Source organism: Macrobrachium rosenbergii, chromosome 2 (assembly GCF_040412425.1).
Source record: "Macrobrachium rosenbergii isolate ZJJX-2024 chromosome 2, ASM4041242v1, whole genome shotgun sequence".
Lineage (NCBI taxonomy): Eukaryota > Metazoa > Arthropoda > Malacostraca > Decapoda > Palaemonidae > Macrobrachium > Macrobrachium rosenbergii.
In genome coordinates this window covers 47786932-47806242 of record NC_089742.1, presented here as the reverse complement: position 1 = coordinate 47806242, position 19311 = coordinate 47786932, and the positions used below count along the sequence as shown (strand labels likewise).

Here is a 19311-nt window from a genome sequence, read left to right as displayed (position 1 = left end):
TACCATTTTTCTCAGATTTGTATTTTTGCAGATACTGCAGTCTTCCATTTTAGGGCAGTATAGAGCCCTGTGGGCTTCTCCCATCAAATCCCTTCCTGTCATCAGACTCCCTGACTGCCCCTCTGTAAGCCCTGTCTATTTATAGTAAACAAAGTCATTCACTCTCCTGCGTTAGATCAAAGTCATTCGTCTCCTTCGTTAGATTATCCCTTGTGCTAAGAAACCAGAGATCTGCCTTCCTCCCTTTGCCAGCCTCTGAATTGAATCACACCCCAATAGACCACACAGCATCCCAGCAGTAATCTCATCAACGCCTGGTGCCTCTTCACTGCCTTTTTCACCTGTGCAACCTGGGCGGGCAGTCCACAAACACATGCTTTCTCAGTCTGATATTAGCAATATAAACTCTTGGAATGTTCAGCTCTGTTTTTCTGTCGTCTGCATACGTGCGAATGACAATATTGCGATCTGTCATCACTTTCTTCTTTTGCCGATTTTAGTTTCAGATTTTTCTACAAATAGAGTCTCCCCGCCTTCATAAGAATCTTTTCTGGAACCTTACATTTTCGTTCCAAAGTTCTTTTTATTTTTTTTTTTTTTTTTTTTTTTGTCATATTGCTTATGAACCTTTCAAGGGAGATGAACTTCCTTCCCCATGATTTCCATAATTCGTTTCGATAATTTCATCTTCCACTCGTTTACTTTCTAAACATTTTACCTTGATTAACGTCATTATCAATTCCCATGTTTACCATCCACTCCTTTCATTCAACCTGCCTGAGAGTCCCCCTACCCACTAGGACAGCGGTTCTTAACCTGGGGGTCGTGACCTCCTTGGGGGGCTCGTTTGGTGTTTCTCAGGGGGGTCACAAAGGGTTCGGGAGAATATATACTTTCATATATTTGGCTTAACCAGTTGGGCTTTTACCAGTTTGGTGAGTGCAACTAGTTCAAGGTTAATGTTCGTGGCATTTTCAGTAAGCCAAGCTCTTCCTGTCATTTTGTTTTATCTTACCTTTTCACAAGGTTCACCATTTCAATATTTTTATAGGGGTTACGGTAATATCCTGAAGAGTCCGGGGGAGGGGGGAGATCGTAGGATTAAAAAGGTTAAGAACCACTGCGCTAGGAAGTCCTTAGAACACCACCAAGGATCCCAAACGATGTCCTTTCTAGATCTTCATTTACCTCATCGTCTTAATCTTTGTCGCACCCAAAGCATTCAGTTTCTCTGCTCTAGATGAAATCAACTTCCGTTCTCACTTTTGCACCAAGCAATTGCTTTTTACTGCCCCTTCTTATTCGAAGATTTCGTGATTGCAGTTTTACCAAAATTGTGCTATATCATGCATGACCCCCCCACCCCCAAGAGAAAAGTTGTTAGTTATAGAAAAGTTAAAATTTATAGAAAAATTCATTCAAGGAAAATTTGTCATTTAAATTCAATATGATATTGTATATTCTCATTCATTTCTAATCATTCAAATGTAATTCATGATGCAAATTGTAAAGAAGTTATTTGAATTACAGACTTAGAGTGTACTGACTTAAATGTACCTTATACCTTGTTCCACCCACAGTCATACTGGGTCACTTCAGTCAGTATTGGTGAAAAATTCACTAGCAAAGGTGTCACTGTAGATTTCATTATCTTTTACTAACACCACCTCTCAAAAAGAATAATAATAATGTAACTGAGTATGTCACTGTAGATTACATTATCTTTGACTAACAACACCTCTCAAAATATAATAATGATGTAACTGATTATCAGTAATATTATATGATTGGTCAAAATAGCTATGCTTACTTCAGCTCATTAGGAGGGACATTTAACAAAAAATACAAAAATATAGTTTTGTATAACTGATTATCAGTAGTATTATATAAATGGTAAAGATAGGTATGCATACTTCAGTTCATTCCAGAACCGTTTGATAATCGGTGTTCTGTTTATATAGCCCTGTTGGGGATGACACTCACTAAACCTCAAACTTACTCATTATTATATCTCTTCTGCCCTTTTCTAGGATGCAATGAAGGTAAAGTACTTTTTTTTCCCCCTTCAGTTCATATCATTGATGCACTTCACGCTTTTTTGCAGCAGCTTACGATATTCTCCATCATGAGATTTTTATGTCAGTTGATCCATTCACTCACACGAGAGCAAACTCCCACCTTTATCATACGTAGACCCAAAGGTTCAACTTAGTTTGCGTCTATATTTTTATCTTCCAGTCTCGTTCGCATCTTTTAATACCATTCAAGAGTGCGGATATTATTGCTTAAATACTTTCTTATTACTTATTTCCATCTAAGGCCTCTGATAACTGCATGGGGATGGAAAGGGGGCCCAATGGCAATCGAGATATTTGCTTATTTAAACTTTTTTTATCATTTGATATATTTATTATTAATAATTAAAGTTTGAGTCACCTGCTGGCTTTACGGAATTATAATTCAGCCAGGCAGATTTTGAAGTCCTCGCGAACTGCAGGACGATATTAATTATATTCGCTTCATTCTTTGCAACCATTAAGAAAATTTTTTGCATATGCTTCTACGTAGATTAGAATAGATTTATAAATCACTTGTATAATGACACCATACTAGATATGGTTTACTGATTGGTTCCAAGCACAGGTAAGAAAGACATTGCTCTTCGCGAGTATCAGATGTCATTTTTGCAATGCAATATTAGTGCTGTATGATCATTATTTAATGTAATTACAATTCATATGGTTACAGTATGTCTTTCACAAACTAGTAATGAATTAAAAAAAAAACTTACAAGTCCTTTCAGTGAAATAAAAATGGTAGCGCGAAGGCTCTATTTTGATTCTATTTTGAAAAAAAAAAAATCAGTCGACTTTTCAATTTATTTTAGTGTAGGTCACTGATTCAGAAGGTTAGAAAGATAAATGGTAATTGTACCACTGATTTTAACCGTTAATGATAAAAATATGACTTTTCTGAATAAGGAAGGGCTACTTTTCAAGACAAATTAGATTTAACAGTACAATACGAGTTTTGTTATGGGTTAAGAAAATATTTTATCAGTAGATTTAAACGTTTCAGAGTTTGAGTTTTTCAGAAACATGATTTTAGGACTTAGGTTTAATCAGAAAATTATTTATTAGGACTAAATATATAATCGAAATATGATGAATACTGGAGTTGCAAAACACACTTCCATTTTAGAAATATTCCATAATGGTCGTTTTGAAATAACAAACCACTTTTTGAGAACGATGTCAAATCTTCAGTAGGGAATATGAGACTAAGTACCCGGCGTATAGGGAGTTATTGCCGTCAGTGCACCTCATGCGTTGCACTGTAGGCATTACTTAGCGCTGTTTGCCCCGTCCCTTCGGTACCTAGCTGCAACCCCTTTCGTTCCTTTTACTGTACCTCCGTTCATATTCTTTCTTCCATCTTACTTTCCACCCTCTCTTAACAATTGATTCATAGTGCAACTGCGAGGTTTTCCTCTTGTTACACCTTTCAGACCTTTCTACTCTCAATTTCCTTTTCAGCGCTGAATGACCTCATAGGTCCCAGTGCTTGGCCCTTGGCAAAAATTCAATATTATTTTCTCTCCTAAATGTAAGACTCTTCCACCAAGTTAAGATTCCCAGTAGACTCCAGTGAAGATTCCCTTTAGACTCCCATTCCCATTATAAAATTCTCAGGAATGCGAAATGACAAAATATCCACTTCAAAACAGGACTGCTTAGAAATTTCAATGATCAGCTGTTGAGGACTGTAAACATTGTGATAAATAGGTTCCCATCATCCGCCTGACAGTTTGTTCCCGTTATCCTCCTGACAATAGGTTCCCATCATCCGCCTGACAGTAGGTTCCGTCCATCCGCCTGACAAGAGGTTCCCATCATCTCCCTGATAATAGGTTCCCATCATCTCCCTGATAAAAGGTTCCCATCATCCCCCTGATAATAAGTTCCCATCATCAACCTGATAATAGGTTCCCATCATCCACCTGACAGTAGGTTCCCATCATCCCCCTGATAATAGGTTCCCATCATCCCCCTGACAATAAGGTTCCCATCATCCACCTGACAACGGGTTCCCACATCCACCTGATAATAAGTTCCTATCACCCACCTGATAATAGGTTCCCATCATCCAACTGATAAGTTCCCATCACCCACATTATAATAGGTTCCCATCATCCCCCTGATAATAGGTTCCCATCACCCACCCAATAATGGGTTCCCATCATCCCCCTGATAATAGGTTCCCATCATCCCCCTGACAATAGGTTCCCATCATCCCCCTGATAATAGGTTCCCATCATCCCCCTGATAATCCCATCACCCACCTTATAATAGGTTCCCATCATCCCCCTGATAATAGGTTCCCATCACCCACCCGATAATGGGTTCCCATCATCCCCCTGATAATAGGTTCCCATCATCCCCCTGATAATAGGTTCCCATCATCCCCCTGATAATAGGTTCCCATCATCCACCTGAGGTGTTGATAATTATTTTGGTACTGCAGAATTCTTCGGTTGAGAATTATGTTGGAGAATATCTTAATATGTTCCTCATTACCCAGGTCCGTAGGAATATTGAGACCAAATAAGTATGAGAAGAAAGTGAACTGAAAACAGGTGTCTTATATGGCAACAGAAAAGGACCACGCATAAAGATTTCAGTGTAATATTTATAGTCCTTTTAATATTGTTTGTATATGCTTCGTAAATTACCGTGAATCTCTTGTTGAGAGAAGCAGGAAGAGATGTTATTTTGGGAAGAAAGGACTCTCTCTCTCTCTCTCTCTCTCTCTCTCTCTCTCTCTCTCTCTCTCTCTCTCTCTCTCTCTCTCTCTCTTTTTCTGTCTTTAAATGGGCAAAAGTCATTGCATTCGGGCACTGCATTGCACTTTTTGGGGGAAAATGGTACAGAAGGCTGCTTGGGGAAGAACCATCCATGACCTCACTTTTTGGGGTGACCGAGCATGCCTTGGGCAACTGTGACCTTCCGGTTTCATCGAAATTTTATACACACAAACACACACACACACCACACATACAACTGTCTTTTTAATACCAATAATAGCTTCATTTATAGACATGTATATATATATATATATATATATATATATATATATATATATATATATATATATATATGTATATATATACACATATCTATATATATACTGTGTATATATATATATATATATATATATATATATATATATATATATATATATATTTATTCTTATTATTAAGAGTTTTAAATGAACAACAGCATTAATAATTATCTTTCACACTGTGAACGATAGGATGACAGGTTTAAACCTTAAATTGAATTCAGAGAAAACAAAAATTAATTGAACTAAGAACAGCCCAAGGCAAGGGCGGCCTTTTGAGTTCCTGTCAAATTCCTCGATAACAAGATTCCTCTCTGGCTAACTCTTATATACGATGCGAACCTATGAAGTCGACTATAAAATTGTACGCTTATCATACCATTCGGTGTTCGCCGTCTCCATTAATTACTAATAGAATTTTTCTTTTCTGATTCCGCCGTAATTTGGACTATAACAAACTGCTATCCATTTCAGGGACCGCGAGTCATCGTTTTTCTGAAATATCTTTCAAACTAATTATTTGATTGAAATGTTACTTTGACACAGTGTACAAGACACCCCCCTGTTAATTTTGGTACGATAGTGCATTGTCAAATGGTTTTTGTTAAGGCGTTTACTATTTGACTTACATGGTGTTGCCAAGCTTCGCCAAACTATGCATTCGAACGTCCTTTATCCCCATCCCGTCCCTCCCTCTCCCTTCCCCTCCTCATCCCTCCCTCAACCCTCTTTCTGGCCTCCCCATCTCTTCCCACCCCCCTTTCCTGTCTATGGGAGATAGCGGACGTTCGATTCTGCAGATGAGTTCTGCTGACTCATGCGACTTTGCCTTTAAAAGTCAAGAGTCAACGCCTTAACTAACACCATTTGACAGTGCACTATATTACCAAAAATTAGCGGGAGGTGTCTTGTACAGTGTCAAAGTACCATTTCGATCAAATAATTAGTTTGAAAGATTTCGAGAAAAACGATGACTCGTGGTCCCTGAAATGGATAACTGTGCTAGTGAAATCAGATGAGGAGCTCGTATGGAAATGGGGAAATTCCTGTAGGAACCAATACACCCACAGAACCTCAGTGATGTTATGAATAACAGTACCTCTGAATTTATGCGTTTACAGCCACGAAAACGCTTGACTCGAAGAAGAAAAAAAGTGTGAATAACTGAGATTCTACTAAAAATTATTTATAAAAGACTTCATGAAAATATTTTTCCTTAATTACCACTCTTCTGATTGTTTTTGTAACGTTCATTGTATGTTTGCATGTTTCTTTACGTAACATTCATTTAAAATATGGTTGGTGAACAATTAGTAACTCAGTGTAGGTAATGCACAACTTAGCCCCACAAATAGTCTGCATGGTGTATAAACAATGCCACATGAACTTTATTAAATTACGAAGATGGTGATCCCACTGCATCGTGCATTGTGGCAGAAATCGTCTAAGGTCTGCATAGAATGGACACAGGAATGCATCTTCGTCATGGTAATGTATTTTCCTTAGAACTAGGAAGGTCATGTTTTGAGTAGAGAGTCGCGGGAAGGATCAGACTCGTTTGCAAGATTGTAAGAAGAAGAAGAAGAAGCATCGAAGATTTTGTTGGATTTTGTGATGAAAAAGTTTGGTGAGAGAGAGAGAGAGGAGGATCTTTCTCTTAAAGAGCGGTTTCTTCTCTCTAACTTTCTTCAGAAAGTTTGGTGAGAGAGAGAGAGAAAAAAGGAACTTTCTCTTAAAGAGCAGATTCTTCTCTCCAACTTTCTTCAGAAAGTCTGGTGAGAGAGAGAATGAGAGAAGGAACTTTCTCTTACAGAGCAGGTTTTTCTCTCTAACTTTCTTCAGAAAGTTTGGTGAGAGAGAGAGAGAGAAGAACTTTCTCTTAAGCAGATTCTTCTCTCAAACTTTCTTCAGAAAGTTTGTTGAGAGAGAGAGAGAGAGAAAGAAGGAACTTTCTCTTAAAGAGCAGCTTCTTCTCTCTAACTTTCTTCAGAAAGTTTGATGAGAGAGAGAGAGCAGAAACTTTCTCTTAAAGAGCAAATTCTTCTCTCTAACTCTCTAACTTTCTTCAGAAAGTTTGTTGAGAGAGAGAGCAGGAACTTTCTCTTAAAGAGCAGATCCTTCTCTCTGACTTTCTTTAGAAAATAAACAGATAAAACAAGGTTAAGTACGTTTAGCTAAAAAAAAAAAAAAGTTGTACTTTCATTCATCTATCTTCCTTGGACAGAGACAAGGAACAGACGAGATAGATTGGGAAAGGAACACTTCAGTGCATATTTACAAATTTCTAGTATTCTGTTAGTACGAGTCTCATCCTTCCTCGCCTCTAGGTATTAAAAAAAATCCTGATATGAAACTATATACATATATATATTTTTTTATTAAAATGTTAGTCTGAACTAGTGCAGATTTAATCCACACGAATCCGTCTTCTAAAACTGAATGAACTTGTCTGCAGAGATCCTGAATTGACATTTTTTTTTTTTTTTTACTTAAAGCTCTAGGATTCTTGTTATGGATGACGAGCTCTATTAGAGAGCTCTTGGCCGCTCCGCTTTTTGTCTACCACGGACTGTTGAGGAAAATTGAAATACCCGTAACTTTAGTGTGCCAAAAGTCAGTCTCAGTACCAACCATTCTTCTCGAAAGTATGTAGGAAAAGTGTGATATATATATATATATATAACTGACGGTCATATGGATACCAAAATCATCCCCATGCGCAATGATTTGGTCCCCCTTGTGGTTTGTCACTTCTGACGACGCTCTGTTTCCCCAGGGGGCGTCCAAGTTGACGAAGGAGGACATTGAAAGAGTCTTCGCGCTCTACGACAGGGTGAGTACTTCCTCCCAGCATATTTTCTGTGGCTCTCCTCCTCCTCCTCCTCCTCCTCCTCCTCCTCCTCCTCCTCCTCCTCCTCCTTCTTCTTCTTCTTCTTCTTCTTCTTCTTCTTCTTCTTCTTCTTCTTCTTTCTGTGGAACTGTCTCCTTGAGGATATCGTGCAATTGGAACTTCAAAGTTCAAGGAAGATGCAATGCAATTACTATCCTAATGCCATTTTCCTTGCATACTAATACATTTTTTGATCTGTTTATTGATTTATTAACTTATTTTTTTTTTATTCTTTAATGAGTGACATCTCTTCTTTCTGTATTCACCTTTACCTCCTCTAACTTATACCTAATGAACACCATACTATTCTTTGGAAGCTTGAATTTCAAGTCACTGGTCCCATGTGGGTTTGTTCCATATGAATGGGGGTCCATCTTCTGAAGAAGAATAATAAATAATCTTCTTCTTCTTCTTCTTCTTCTTCTTCTTCTCTTCTTCTTCTTCTTCTTCTTCTTCTTCTTCTTCTTCTTCTTCTTCTTCTTCTAAGTTATTTTGTGCTTCTGGCCACTAACTGCCTGTTTGTGTGTCCTAACTCCTCCTGTGTATAATTTCTAGCTTGTTCTACGTTTCCAGAGACTTACTACATTCATAGCCAAATCTCTTTTCTAGAGACCTGAAGTTTTCAGTCTCCCTTTTGGTGCTGTGATTAACTTTTTGTAGTCGACGTCCTCCGCGAGGACTGGCGTGTTTTATTTTTATTGTTTTCTCAAATTTAATGGACTCTCTTTTTTTTACAGGACAATAATGGTACGATCGAGAATGAAGAATTGAATGGTTTCCTCAAAGATCTTTGGAATTGGTCAAAAAGGTAAAGGAATTTCATATTTATAAACAAATATATATATATATATATATATATATATATATATATATATATATATATATATATATATATATATATATATATATATATATATATATATATATATATATATATATATATATATATATATATATATATATATATATGCATATATATATATATATATATATATATATATATATATATATATATATATATATATATATATATATATATATATATATATATATATATATATATATATATATTCATTCATTATATTTACATATGTTTCTGCATTAAAAAGATATGCTTATGACTTCATAGTATTGCATCACGAAATCCAAAGTAACCCAGAAAACATTCCAAAACAAACTCGAATCGAGTAGTAGTAGTAGCAGCCGAGCTTCGCCTTTGTAACGGCTCCCCCCAGATATAGTAGCTTTGCCTTTGTAACGGCCCCCTGAGATATACACGTATCTTTCACACATTCAACGAATCGCCAGTCTCTCTACACCTTCCCCTTGTAACGGCTCCCCCGTTCCTTCAGGACTACGACGCGCTGGACCTCCAGGAATTCCAGGACGCCATCATGAGAGGCTGTGACTTCAACAAAGACGGAAAGATCAACAAGAAAGAGTTGACGATGATCCTTCTCGCCCTGGCAAAACATGGCGCCGAGGACGAAATACAGACGTGAGTGGCCCGAGGGAATCATCTTTCCTCCCTTCTTCCCGTTCTTCTTCTTCTTCTTCTTCTTATTCCGTTTTTTATTGGTGAATTATGATTCCCCCCTTTTTTCATTTTGATTATGGTCCTCTTTAACACCTACTGTACATTACACAGCGGAATTAGATGAGTGAATATAATCATTAATTAGATAAGTGAATGTAATCATTTCACGCTCATGAATTTCACGAAACACTAAAGTAAATTTACGGTGGAATTCCGAGATTCTCTTACCATTGTAATCAATCATACAAGCGGTACAATGATCTCCATAGTGAATGATAAGCGTCTGAAATAACAGTAGAAATTCACGGACATTTCCGTCATCTGATTTATCATTCCTCCCTCCACTGAATGCCAAAGAGAACGGAACTGAAATATAATTCATGGACAAAAAATTAAGTAACATGAGACAAGCGCTCTTTAAAATGAGCATAATAGGTATTTATTGTGATAGAAAGTGCATACTATACAAACGTTCAAATGGATCAAGAAATCAAACCTGTTCTCAAGATGCTCTTGAGAGGATTTAGAGTGGTAATAACAGAAACGAATCAACGTTGTGGGAACACGTGAGAAAGTGAAAATACCGAACTAATTCTTGCTGCCCATGCGGATTGCTCTTATCGCCTTGTATGTAATAATTTCTGTATGGAAACGGAAGCTTTAAATTTGTATAATCTTGTGTGCCCAAGTATGCATGCGTTCGTACAGAATTAAGTCAGTTTGTGAAAAATAACATTCCGTTCACCTGAGGCTTCTAATAAACTTTGTGCATTTGTAAAATTCGTGCAGCGTCCCGTTGTTCTTTTCTGATAGGTGCAGCTTGTAAATAATAATAATTTTATCGAATCAGCTTTGAGAAGTATAAGATTATCGTTTTAGTCAAGTTCTCATATTTGGTCCGGTTCAGCTAAAAAAAAAAATATATAAACAAAGCTACGGGCGTGCAAAGTCAAGATATACAGTATATCTGGTAGTCTACCTTTGTATGCAATATTCTTCAAAACAATGCATATTATTGCGTTCGCCTTCCACGGGGATTTTCAAGACCAATAAGTGTTCAAAATATCATCTCTTGCCAAGGGATTATGACCATGGATCTTCATCGAGGAAATCAAAACGCTTGCCGTGAAAGAGGGTCTGTGGAACCTGTTCTGAAAACAGTAAAGATAAATTGCAGACAAATTAAATTGCCGGCAATACGTCTGAACTCGAATAAAAGAACTAGCGTCTTCTACTTTGTTATATATATATATATATTTCGCCAAGGCATTTCTCAAATAAAAGATATATGAGAAAAGTAATGAGAGTATACACTTACGCTGCCATTATTCAGTATCCTTGCCTGGTTTTAGGCTCCGTCAAAACAAAAAGTTGGAAGCGATGCAATTCTGTTTTATCTCTTTCTTGGGCGGTTTAAGAGACAAGTGAGCGTTCATCCAATATGTTTATTGGTGTGTATTACCATCAGCCGGAATATTTCGTCATTCTCTCCAGATTCCAAATAAACGAATTACAGTACAGATAACAGCAGGAGAAACCATTACCAACACTTCAGTAGCATCAACGAGAAGACCATTATATGTGTTATAAATGCATGGATCAGAGCGAAAGCACGTACTTTTTATGCCTAATTAAAAAAAACATTCTTTTATCAACATTTTTTTTTATGCTTGCAATAGCCATATGCTTGTTCATTTAAGAAGATTTCTGTCATCTTGAAATTTTTAAAAAGATTGGAATTGACGCTTCTCTCCGTGTTTTTGCTAAATTTTCTTAAAGGATTATTATTATTATTATTATTATTATTATTATTATTATTAATTTTAGTTTTGTGATATCTTTTTTTTTTAATTTCCTGGAATAGTTTGAGTCTGTTATACAATTTACGACTGATTTCCTCAGATATGATTTTGGCTAATTAGTGTGTCCTCTACCTATTAACAAAAAATAAATAAATAAATAACTGCATTCCCGTTATTATTATTATTTTTCGTCACTTATTTTGATGTTGACAGTAAACACTCAGAGTTGATTTCATTTTAAAGGCTTTCTCCAGTGACCCTCAATTTCTATCAATACACAGAACTGTAACAGTTTTCTCAAGTTGAATGAAATTCTTTACTCAGTCAGTTCACTCCTCAAAGTCATTTATTCTTGAATGGAAATTGCGTTCCTTTGCTTGTATCAAGCAAAATGAAATCCCACTTGTGGTCAATTAATTGCATACAGTGTATTTTTTTTGTATATTTCATTAATTTTCGATTATTTGTATTTTAAGTAACTTTTACAATTTGCAGTTCACTTGCTTCAACGATAGATGACATTTTAAGAAAACGATGGTAGTTGGTTGTATGATTTTTATCAGTAGGGGTTGCTGTCCAATCCCCCCGCCCCCCACCAAAAAAAATAATAGGGGATGCTGTCCAACTTCCAAAAAAAAAAAAAAAAATTAAATAAGAATTTTAACGAATTGTAAAAGTTACCTCATTTGCCTATTTTCTGCCAAATTTTTTCGGTGACTATTATGATTTGCATAACTTGTTATAATTTGTGTGCATGATTTTTCTTCAGTTTCTTCTAAAAAGCCCTTTGCCTGCATTGCACCGCACACACACTCCACCAAAGAGTAAGTCCCGGATGTATTCACTGTAGATTCTATTTCGTGAATGGAAATGCCCGGCCTTTGCCGTTTCTGGAACATCTTACTTGTTTCCAAAGTGATTTATTCGATGGTCTTGTTATTGTTTGAGTGACAAACAAATTTAGACTTATCCTTATCTCAGGCTTGCGTTGAATGCCATGACGTTGATGAGTAAGTCAATTTCATTAAACTGAGAATACCTGACAGGTCAGTTGACGAGTAAGTAGTATCATTGAACTGAGAATTTCTGACAGATCAGTTGACGAGTAAGTAGCATCATTGAACTGGGAATTTCTGACGAGTAAGTGACATCATTAAACTGAACATTTCTAACAAGTCTGTTGAAGAGTAAGAAGCATCATTAAACTGAAATTTGCTGACAAGGCAGTTGACGGGTGAGCGACATCATTAAACTGAGCATTTCTGACAAGTCAGTTGAAGAGAATAACTGACAAATCAATTGACGATCATCATTAAACTGAAATTTGCTGACACGGCAGTTGATGAGCGACATCATTAAACTGAGAATTTCTGACAAATCAGTTGAAGAGTAAGTAACATCATTAAACTGAGAATAACTAACAAATCAATTGACGAGTAAATGACATCATTAAACAGAATTTTTGACAAGTCAGCTGACGAGTAAGTGGCATCATTAAACTCATTGAGAAATTACTGACAAATCTATTGACGAGTAAGTGACATCATTAAACTGAGAATTTCTGACAAGTCAGCTGACGATTAAGTGGCATCATTGAACTGAGAATTTCTGACAAGTCGATTAAGCATGAAAAATTTCTGAGTTGATGTAGCATCATTAAAACGAGAATTTCTGACAAATCAGTTGACGAGTAAGTAGCATCATTGAACTGAGAGTATCTGACAAGTCAGTTGACAAGTAAATAACATCATTAAACTGAAATTACCATCCAAATCAGTTGACGCGAGTAATCATGTTAAAATGAAATAACCTGACAACTCAGTACTTTTATTTAAATATTGCTTTAAATTCTGGCGTAGGAATTTTCACGATGCTTTAAATTCTGGTGTGGGAATTTTCTTGAAACTTTGGCCAGTTTTCTTCGGTATAAAAATATCATCTTTTCCTCGTCCAACACTCTGAGTCACGACGCTATTCATCCCAAGCTGAGTCTCTTTCCTCTCGAATTTGTTTCGTGAATTTCGACCAAAACTTGGAGAGAATCAAATTTGTGTTCCAGAGACGCAGGCTGAAGCACTTTGTTATGTGCTGTCAAACTAAATATTCATTAACTGAGTTCGTGTTTGCCTTCGACCTTGTTTTGATGACAAGAGTTACGCTTTGGGATTGTGGCTCAAGTGTCAGAACGGTTCCAGTTCACTGGGAAATTGTTTCCTGACAAATTAATCTCTTCATCATTTTACATCTGGTACGATTTATCTTTTATCAGTAATATAAATTTATCTACTGTATGATACATATTGCAAATTTGCTTCGTTCATTTAGAACGAATTTTTCAAGCACAGCGTTCAGTTCATTCTAGTCTTCTGCTTTTTCATTCTGGGAATTAAATCATTGTGCTTTTTACGCGTGACTAAATGCTACCGTAATTTCGGTACTGGCCCCGAAATCATCGGCAAATTGTAACTCTTGGATCATCAGAACAGGCCATTCACTTCACATCGAAAAACATAATCTAAAAAGTGAGCTGAATGATTTTTGTCACACATTAGTAAAAGTACGCCAATGTAATTGAGTTTCCTGTTCCTTTTTGGGAGATTATATTCTCTGTATCTTTTTTTCAAGGACAAAAAATCTCACTAGAGATTGAATAACAGAACCAGCTTCAGGTAAGTTTAATAAATATCACCCAAGTCTTTCATGTGGCAGTTCCAAATAACAGTTGAACTTTGCATTACGTTTATGTATTTTCGTATTAAAATATATTTGTTGTCTTAATGCACGTTTTTATCATCTCTTAAATGTAAATGATAATGTTATAGCTTGTGTTTTTTTAATACATTTTTGTTCTATTGGGTAAGTGTAACCATTAATTCCATACTGTCGCCTGGCAAAGATGATGCTATCTTACCATCTGAATCATTATCTTTTAGAGAAATATCACGTCTTTTTAATTTTACTTCTTTTCCGAAGTGAAACTTGACCCATTCCTTCTCAGATGATATTTTTTATGTTGGAAATAATTTGTAATATCTTTAGTCAAGAATGGAAAATAGTTAACAGCTGTCATAAATTAGTACGAAGAGATAATTCAGTATTTACGTTTGTTCCAGCTGTTGTCAGCTATCCATGCAAGAACAAGTAAATGTAATGTTTCCAGTGTAATGACTTAAAGTTTTCAACTGAATTCCAAACGTTAGATTTTTGTGAAATTGTATTTCCTCCAGCACACATGAACACATAGACGATTTCATTATTATTATTATTATTATTATTATTATTATTATTATTATTATTATTATTATTATTATTATTATTATTATTATTATTATTATGTCAAGGGAATATCAGAAGATATTTTTGAAGGGTTTTTAACCTTCCAACACGCATGAACATACAGACGATCGTATTATTATTATTATTATTATTATTATTATTATTATTATTATTATTATTATTATTATGTCAAGGGAATATCAAAAGATATTTTTGAAGGGTTTTTGACCCTCCTACACGCATGAACAACAGACGACCGTATTATTATTATTATTATTATTATTATTATTATTATTATTATTATTATTATTATTATTATTATTATTATAATTATTATTATTATTATTATTATTATTATGTCAAGGGAATATCAAAAGATAATTTTGAAGGGTTTTTGACCCTCCTACACGCATGAACACACGACCGTATTATTATTATTATTATTATTATTATTATTATTATTATTATTATTATTTTTTTATTATGTCAAGTGAATATCAAAAGATTTCTCCAACACGCATGAACACATAGACGACCTCGTAATTATTATTATTATTATTATTATTATTATTATTAATTGTGGAATTTCGCCCCCACAGAGGCGGAGTCCCCAACAACAACCCTCGCCGAGATCGCCACCATCGGAATGAAGGCGCTGAAGATGCAGAAACTGAGAGTCCGCCACTTCGTCAACCGTACTCTCGGAACCAACAGCACTACCAGTTAGTCGCGAAGAACCCTTGCTTAAATTACCCGGCAGGAGAGAGAGATGACGGCGGTGGTGATGATGATGATGATGATGATGATGAGGAGTTGATAACTGAAGAAGACGTTTGATGAATGCTGATGATGATGCTGACGATGATAATGATGATGATGATGATGATGATGCATGGTTTGATAGGGGGGGGAAAGATCTTTATGATGAAGATACATTTCGTAGTGGACGAGAGACGACAGAAAGAGTTTCTGACCAGCTTTGTTGTGTGTACGTTTCGAAGGCTTGGCTACCTCTCTCTCTCTGTGTAAGCTACAAGCTACTACATGGCATAAGGCAGATAATTATTATTATTATTATGAATAATCCGATTCGCTAAAGCTTCGTCATACTGTTATCACTAACTACCTAACTAACTAACTAACTAACTAACTAACCTAACTAACCTCTCGATGAAACTCTTTTGCCATAGAGAAAGTGAAATTCAGCCAGTTTTTATCCATCTCCAAGCTATACTTGAATCAGCCTCAAAGGGGGCGACTTCTTCTTCTCCTTTTCTATGTTGGACCTAACGCTGGTTAACACAAAAAAAAAAAAAAACGTCTTAAAAAGTCTTAACAACATATAGCCTTTGTATGATTAGCCCCGGAAGCTAACGTTTTCTAACAAAAGAAATATGACCAAAAAAATATATATATATAAAAAATGTACAGTTTTAAAAACCAGTCGGATCGTGAGTCTCAGGAAAGTCAACGAAGGAGGTGGTCGAAGAATTGATTTGAATACGTCAGCCACACGAAGCAAGGCGAGGATATAATAGATTTATAGCCGTTGCGTTAGCAGAAATAAACTCTTCTCTCCCTGTTTCTCTTGATAATGATACTGTCACTCATGTTACTTGATTTATTTGAGTTTTTTGCGTGTGTTTCGAGACAAGAGCACAGCTGCCGTTGTGTGGGACGATAGCACAAATTATTAGAATCGCGTCCATGTGCCGATGTTCTGCTGAAATTCAAATTGGGGTCAGCTCCTAAAATTCACCAAATGGTAACCAATGATTTGCACTTATGAATGAGGAGGGTTCCTCTCTTAGAAATTGGCTCGCCAAGTGTATTTCCGTCTGTTAAGGACAGAAATCTATTCGGAACACGGAATTTTCGCCTTTTAAGAAATCCAATTCCATCGGGAAACGAATTTGCTGGCCAACTGAACGTTCCGGGCCAACTCTCTAGATCTGCGTTGGTGCAGTTTGTCCGGGAGGTACAACTGGACCCTTTGCCTGTGTGCCGATGCAGTGGACGAAATATAGTCACCTTCATCTTGTCCAAAGTTTCCCTTAGATCGTTATAGGCCAGTTTCCTATAATCTCCAAGCAATAATAATTATAAGGATGCCAAGTTCTATAGAAGAAAAAAGAAAGTCTCCGCTTAGTCTGCATACCAGGCAATAGATCTCGCCGGACAAATCTCGACGGGACAACCTGTAAATGACTTAACGTTTTTTCACTCGTTTACGTGTTGGCCCGTGGCGCTCCTTCGCAGGAATCGAGAACTTGGCTTAGAATTTCTGTTGTCCAGGAAATTCAGGCCATTTGGGTCGACATTGCCTTCGAAAAATCGATTGAATTTCAGTGCGTAATCTGTATACATAGGCTAAAACTTGTTATATATATATATTTTATTTTCAACAATGCTGTGCTCACGTCTGTCGTTAAAGGGGTAACGCCGTTTATCGTTTCACGGATTTCTAGTTATCGTTCCTTTCCCAAAATCAAAATGTATTTTGAGGTTTTCAATTCACCAGACGCTGGGACCCAGCTGAGGAAATCTTTATAACCAATGAGTTGGATATTACCGCATAAGGAAATACCTGAAATAAGATATTTTCCCCTAAATGTCACGTTTTCTACGAGTCACTTTGGACCAAAGAAAACTGGAATAATTTAAAGGGTACCTAATGTAAAACCTTCTTTCATTCCTTGTTGCAATAGCATTTTTGCACGTTCTTTCCTATACTTTCTAATCTTCTCAACTATATTGGAAACGTCTTCAACTTTATATCTATTCATAACTCTTATCATATATGTTAAGCTGTAATATTAAAGCTTATTTTCAGATGGAAATTGTACTAGCTGTTGTTGATTGCACCAAAATGCAGGAATAGACATCGAATATAGACTGTTTTTTGCCGTAGAGTTAGCGTGAGGGACATTCGTTAATGATAATGCTTTTCTCCTCTCAAATTCACGATGGACAAAATTGTATGGTGCATTTAGAAATTAGCAGTAAATATGTCAAGGCAAAAGTGTGGTATATAAGGAAATATTTAAAAAAAAAAAAACATTAAATATTGACTGAATTTATTGCATTATTATGCTCAATTTCCCCTTAACGCCAAACTGTCGGTGTCTAGTCCAAGCAATATGGTAAAAAAAATATTATTGTAAGTGTTAAAATGTGTTTTAATTCTTTAGAAAGTCCCTAAACAAGATGGAAAACAATTACAATGTACAGTGCATACATTAACAAGCCTCGAAAGCATATTATGTATTATGGTAACGATTAACTGTCCAAATGGAGTCACAAATGAACCGCCACATTTTTCTCATCGCCGTCAGGAGGAGACTCTGTCCCTCCTACGGCTCTTATGAACGATTCAGCCACAAGAAGAAGACTTGAGTTCTCCCAAATGTATTTCGCGAGAACTCTGTCTGATAATTTTTTTGCGTTGGTTCCTTAATCGTTTCTTTTTATGATTTCCTGACAAAAGGTAATCTGTGACCAATAAGAAGTGTAAAATTTAAAAAAGAAAAAAAAAATTCTTGTCACTTAAACCCGTGTTGCTTTGACGCGTCGTGTGAGTCATGGTATAAACTAATGTAATAAAATAAAATTATTTAAAAAAATATTGATAAATCAGTAGTAAAACAAAATAAAAAAAAAAAAGGCTGTCTCGCGCTGACAAACAGGATGACACCAAATCCGACGCGAGCTTTGGAACAAGACCCAATAAGTTTCAGACAGAGACTTTTTTTGAAAGGAATAACCCCGTTTAGTGTTTGTTGAAAACTTATACACACACAAGTAGTGATTTCTCATCATAGAGTGAGAGAGAGGAAAATAACCCTTTTTTGATTCCTTTTTTTCATTTTTTCCTCTTCGTTTTCGTCCTTTAGAGAAAAACTCTAGGCTTAAGGAAAGAATTCAACACTGAAAAGAAAAAGGAAAACTGGAATTACAATATCAGACGTGTCAGTGATTTGGTGTCATAGAATTTAAGATTCTGCAACCTGCATATCCTAACTGAACGCACACATCATATTTATATATATATATACAACATATTCATGATGACTATGGTTAGTCATGTCGATGATAATACTTTTTAGAAGTCATAACCTAAAACTTTTTTCAAGGAATGCAATTCATTTTTAAGGTAATTTAAATTGAATGGTATAGGATAGAAGTTGTCGTCTCTTCAACTTGAATGGTTTATTCTCATTTACTGTAACGCCCATTTTCAATAAGAAATAAAAGTCTTCTGTTACCCGGCAGTTTCATTCTCGAATCCTTATAGAGTGTGGTGTGAATGAATCTCAAATCCCTTCGAGTGTATTAATTTTGTTCCCTTGTTCCAGTAGTTGTGTGCAAGGTCTAGAGAATCTAGACCTTGGTTGTATGCATTTGACTAGTGAATATTATACGTCTAATATTTGGTTATTTTACAGTTATATTCTCAAATTCTGTTCATGGGTTCTATGAACCGGTATATGGAGATTTTTCATTGTGCAAACCTAGGCCTATACTTCTGTACGTATAGCCAGTTGGGAATAAGCTTAAAGAATACTTGCTGCCAGGCGTATGATACATATACCTATGCCCTGACATGTTATTTTCAATTGACTGTTAACTGAATCTTCATCAAAATAAGACACAAAGTAAATTTCCATCTACAGTATAAACATGCT

The 19311-nt window shown here is 35.9% G+C and overlaps 1 protein-coding gene across 1 annotated transcript in view; it reads left to right on the top strand.

Annotated features, from left to right (window-relative positions):
* The window catches only part of Cbp53E (Calbindin 53E), a 295119-nt gene extending 276870 nt beyond the window's left edge, over positions 1-18249 (top strand). Inside the window, 5 exon segments of the mRNA XM_067117208.1 lie at positions 7898-7954; positions 8749-8797; positions 8800-8819; positions 9364-9509; positions 15226-18249. Coding sequence (XP_066973309.1) covers positions 7898-7954; positions 8749-8797; positions 8800-8819; positions 9364-9509; positions 15226-15463 — 510 coding nt within the window. The 3' untranslated portion in view covers positions 15464-18249.
* Positions 18250-19311: the final 1062 nt, after the last annotated feature.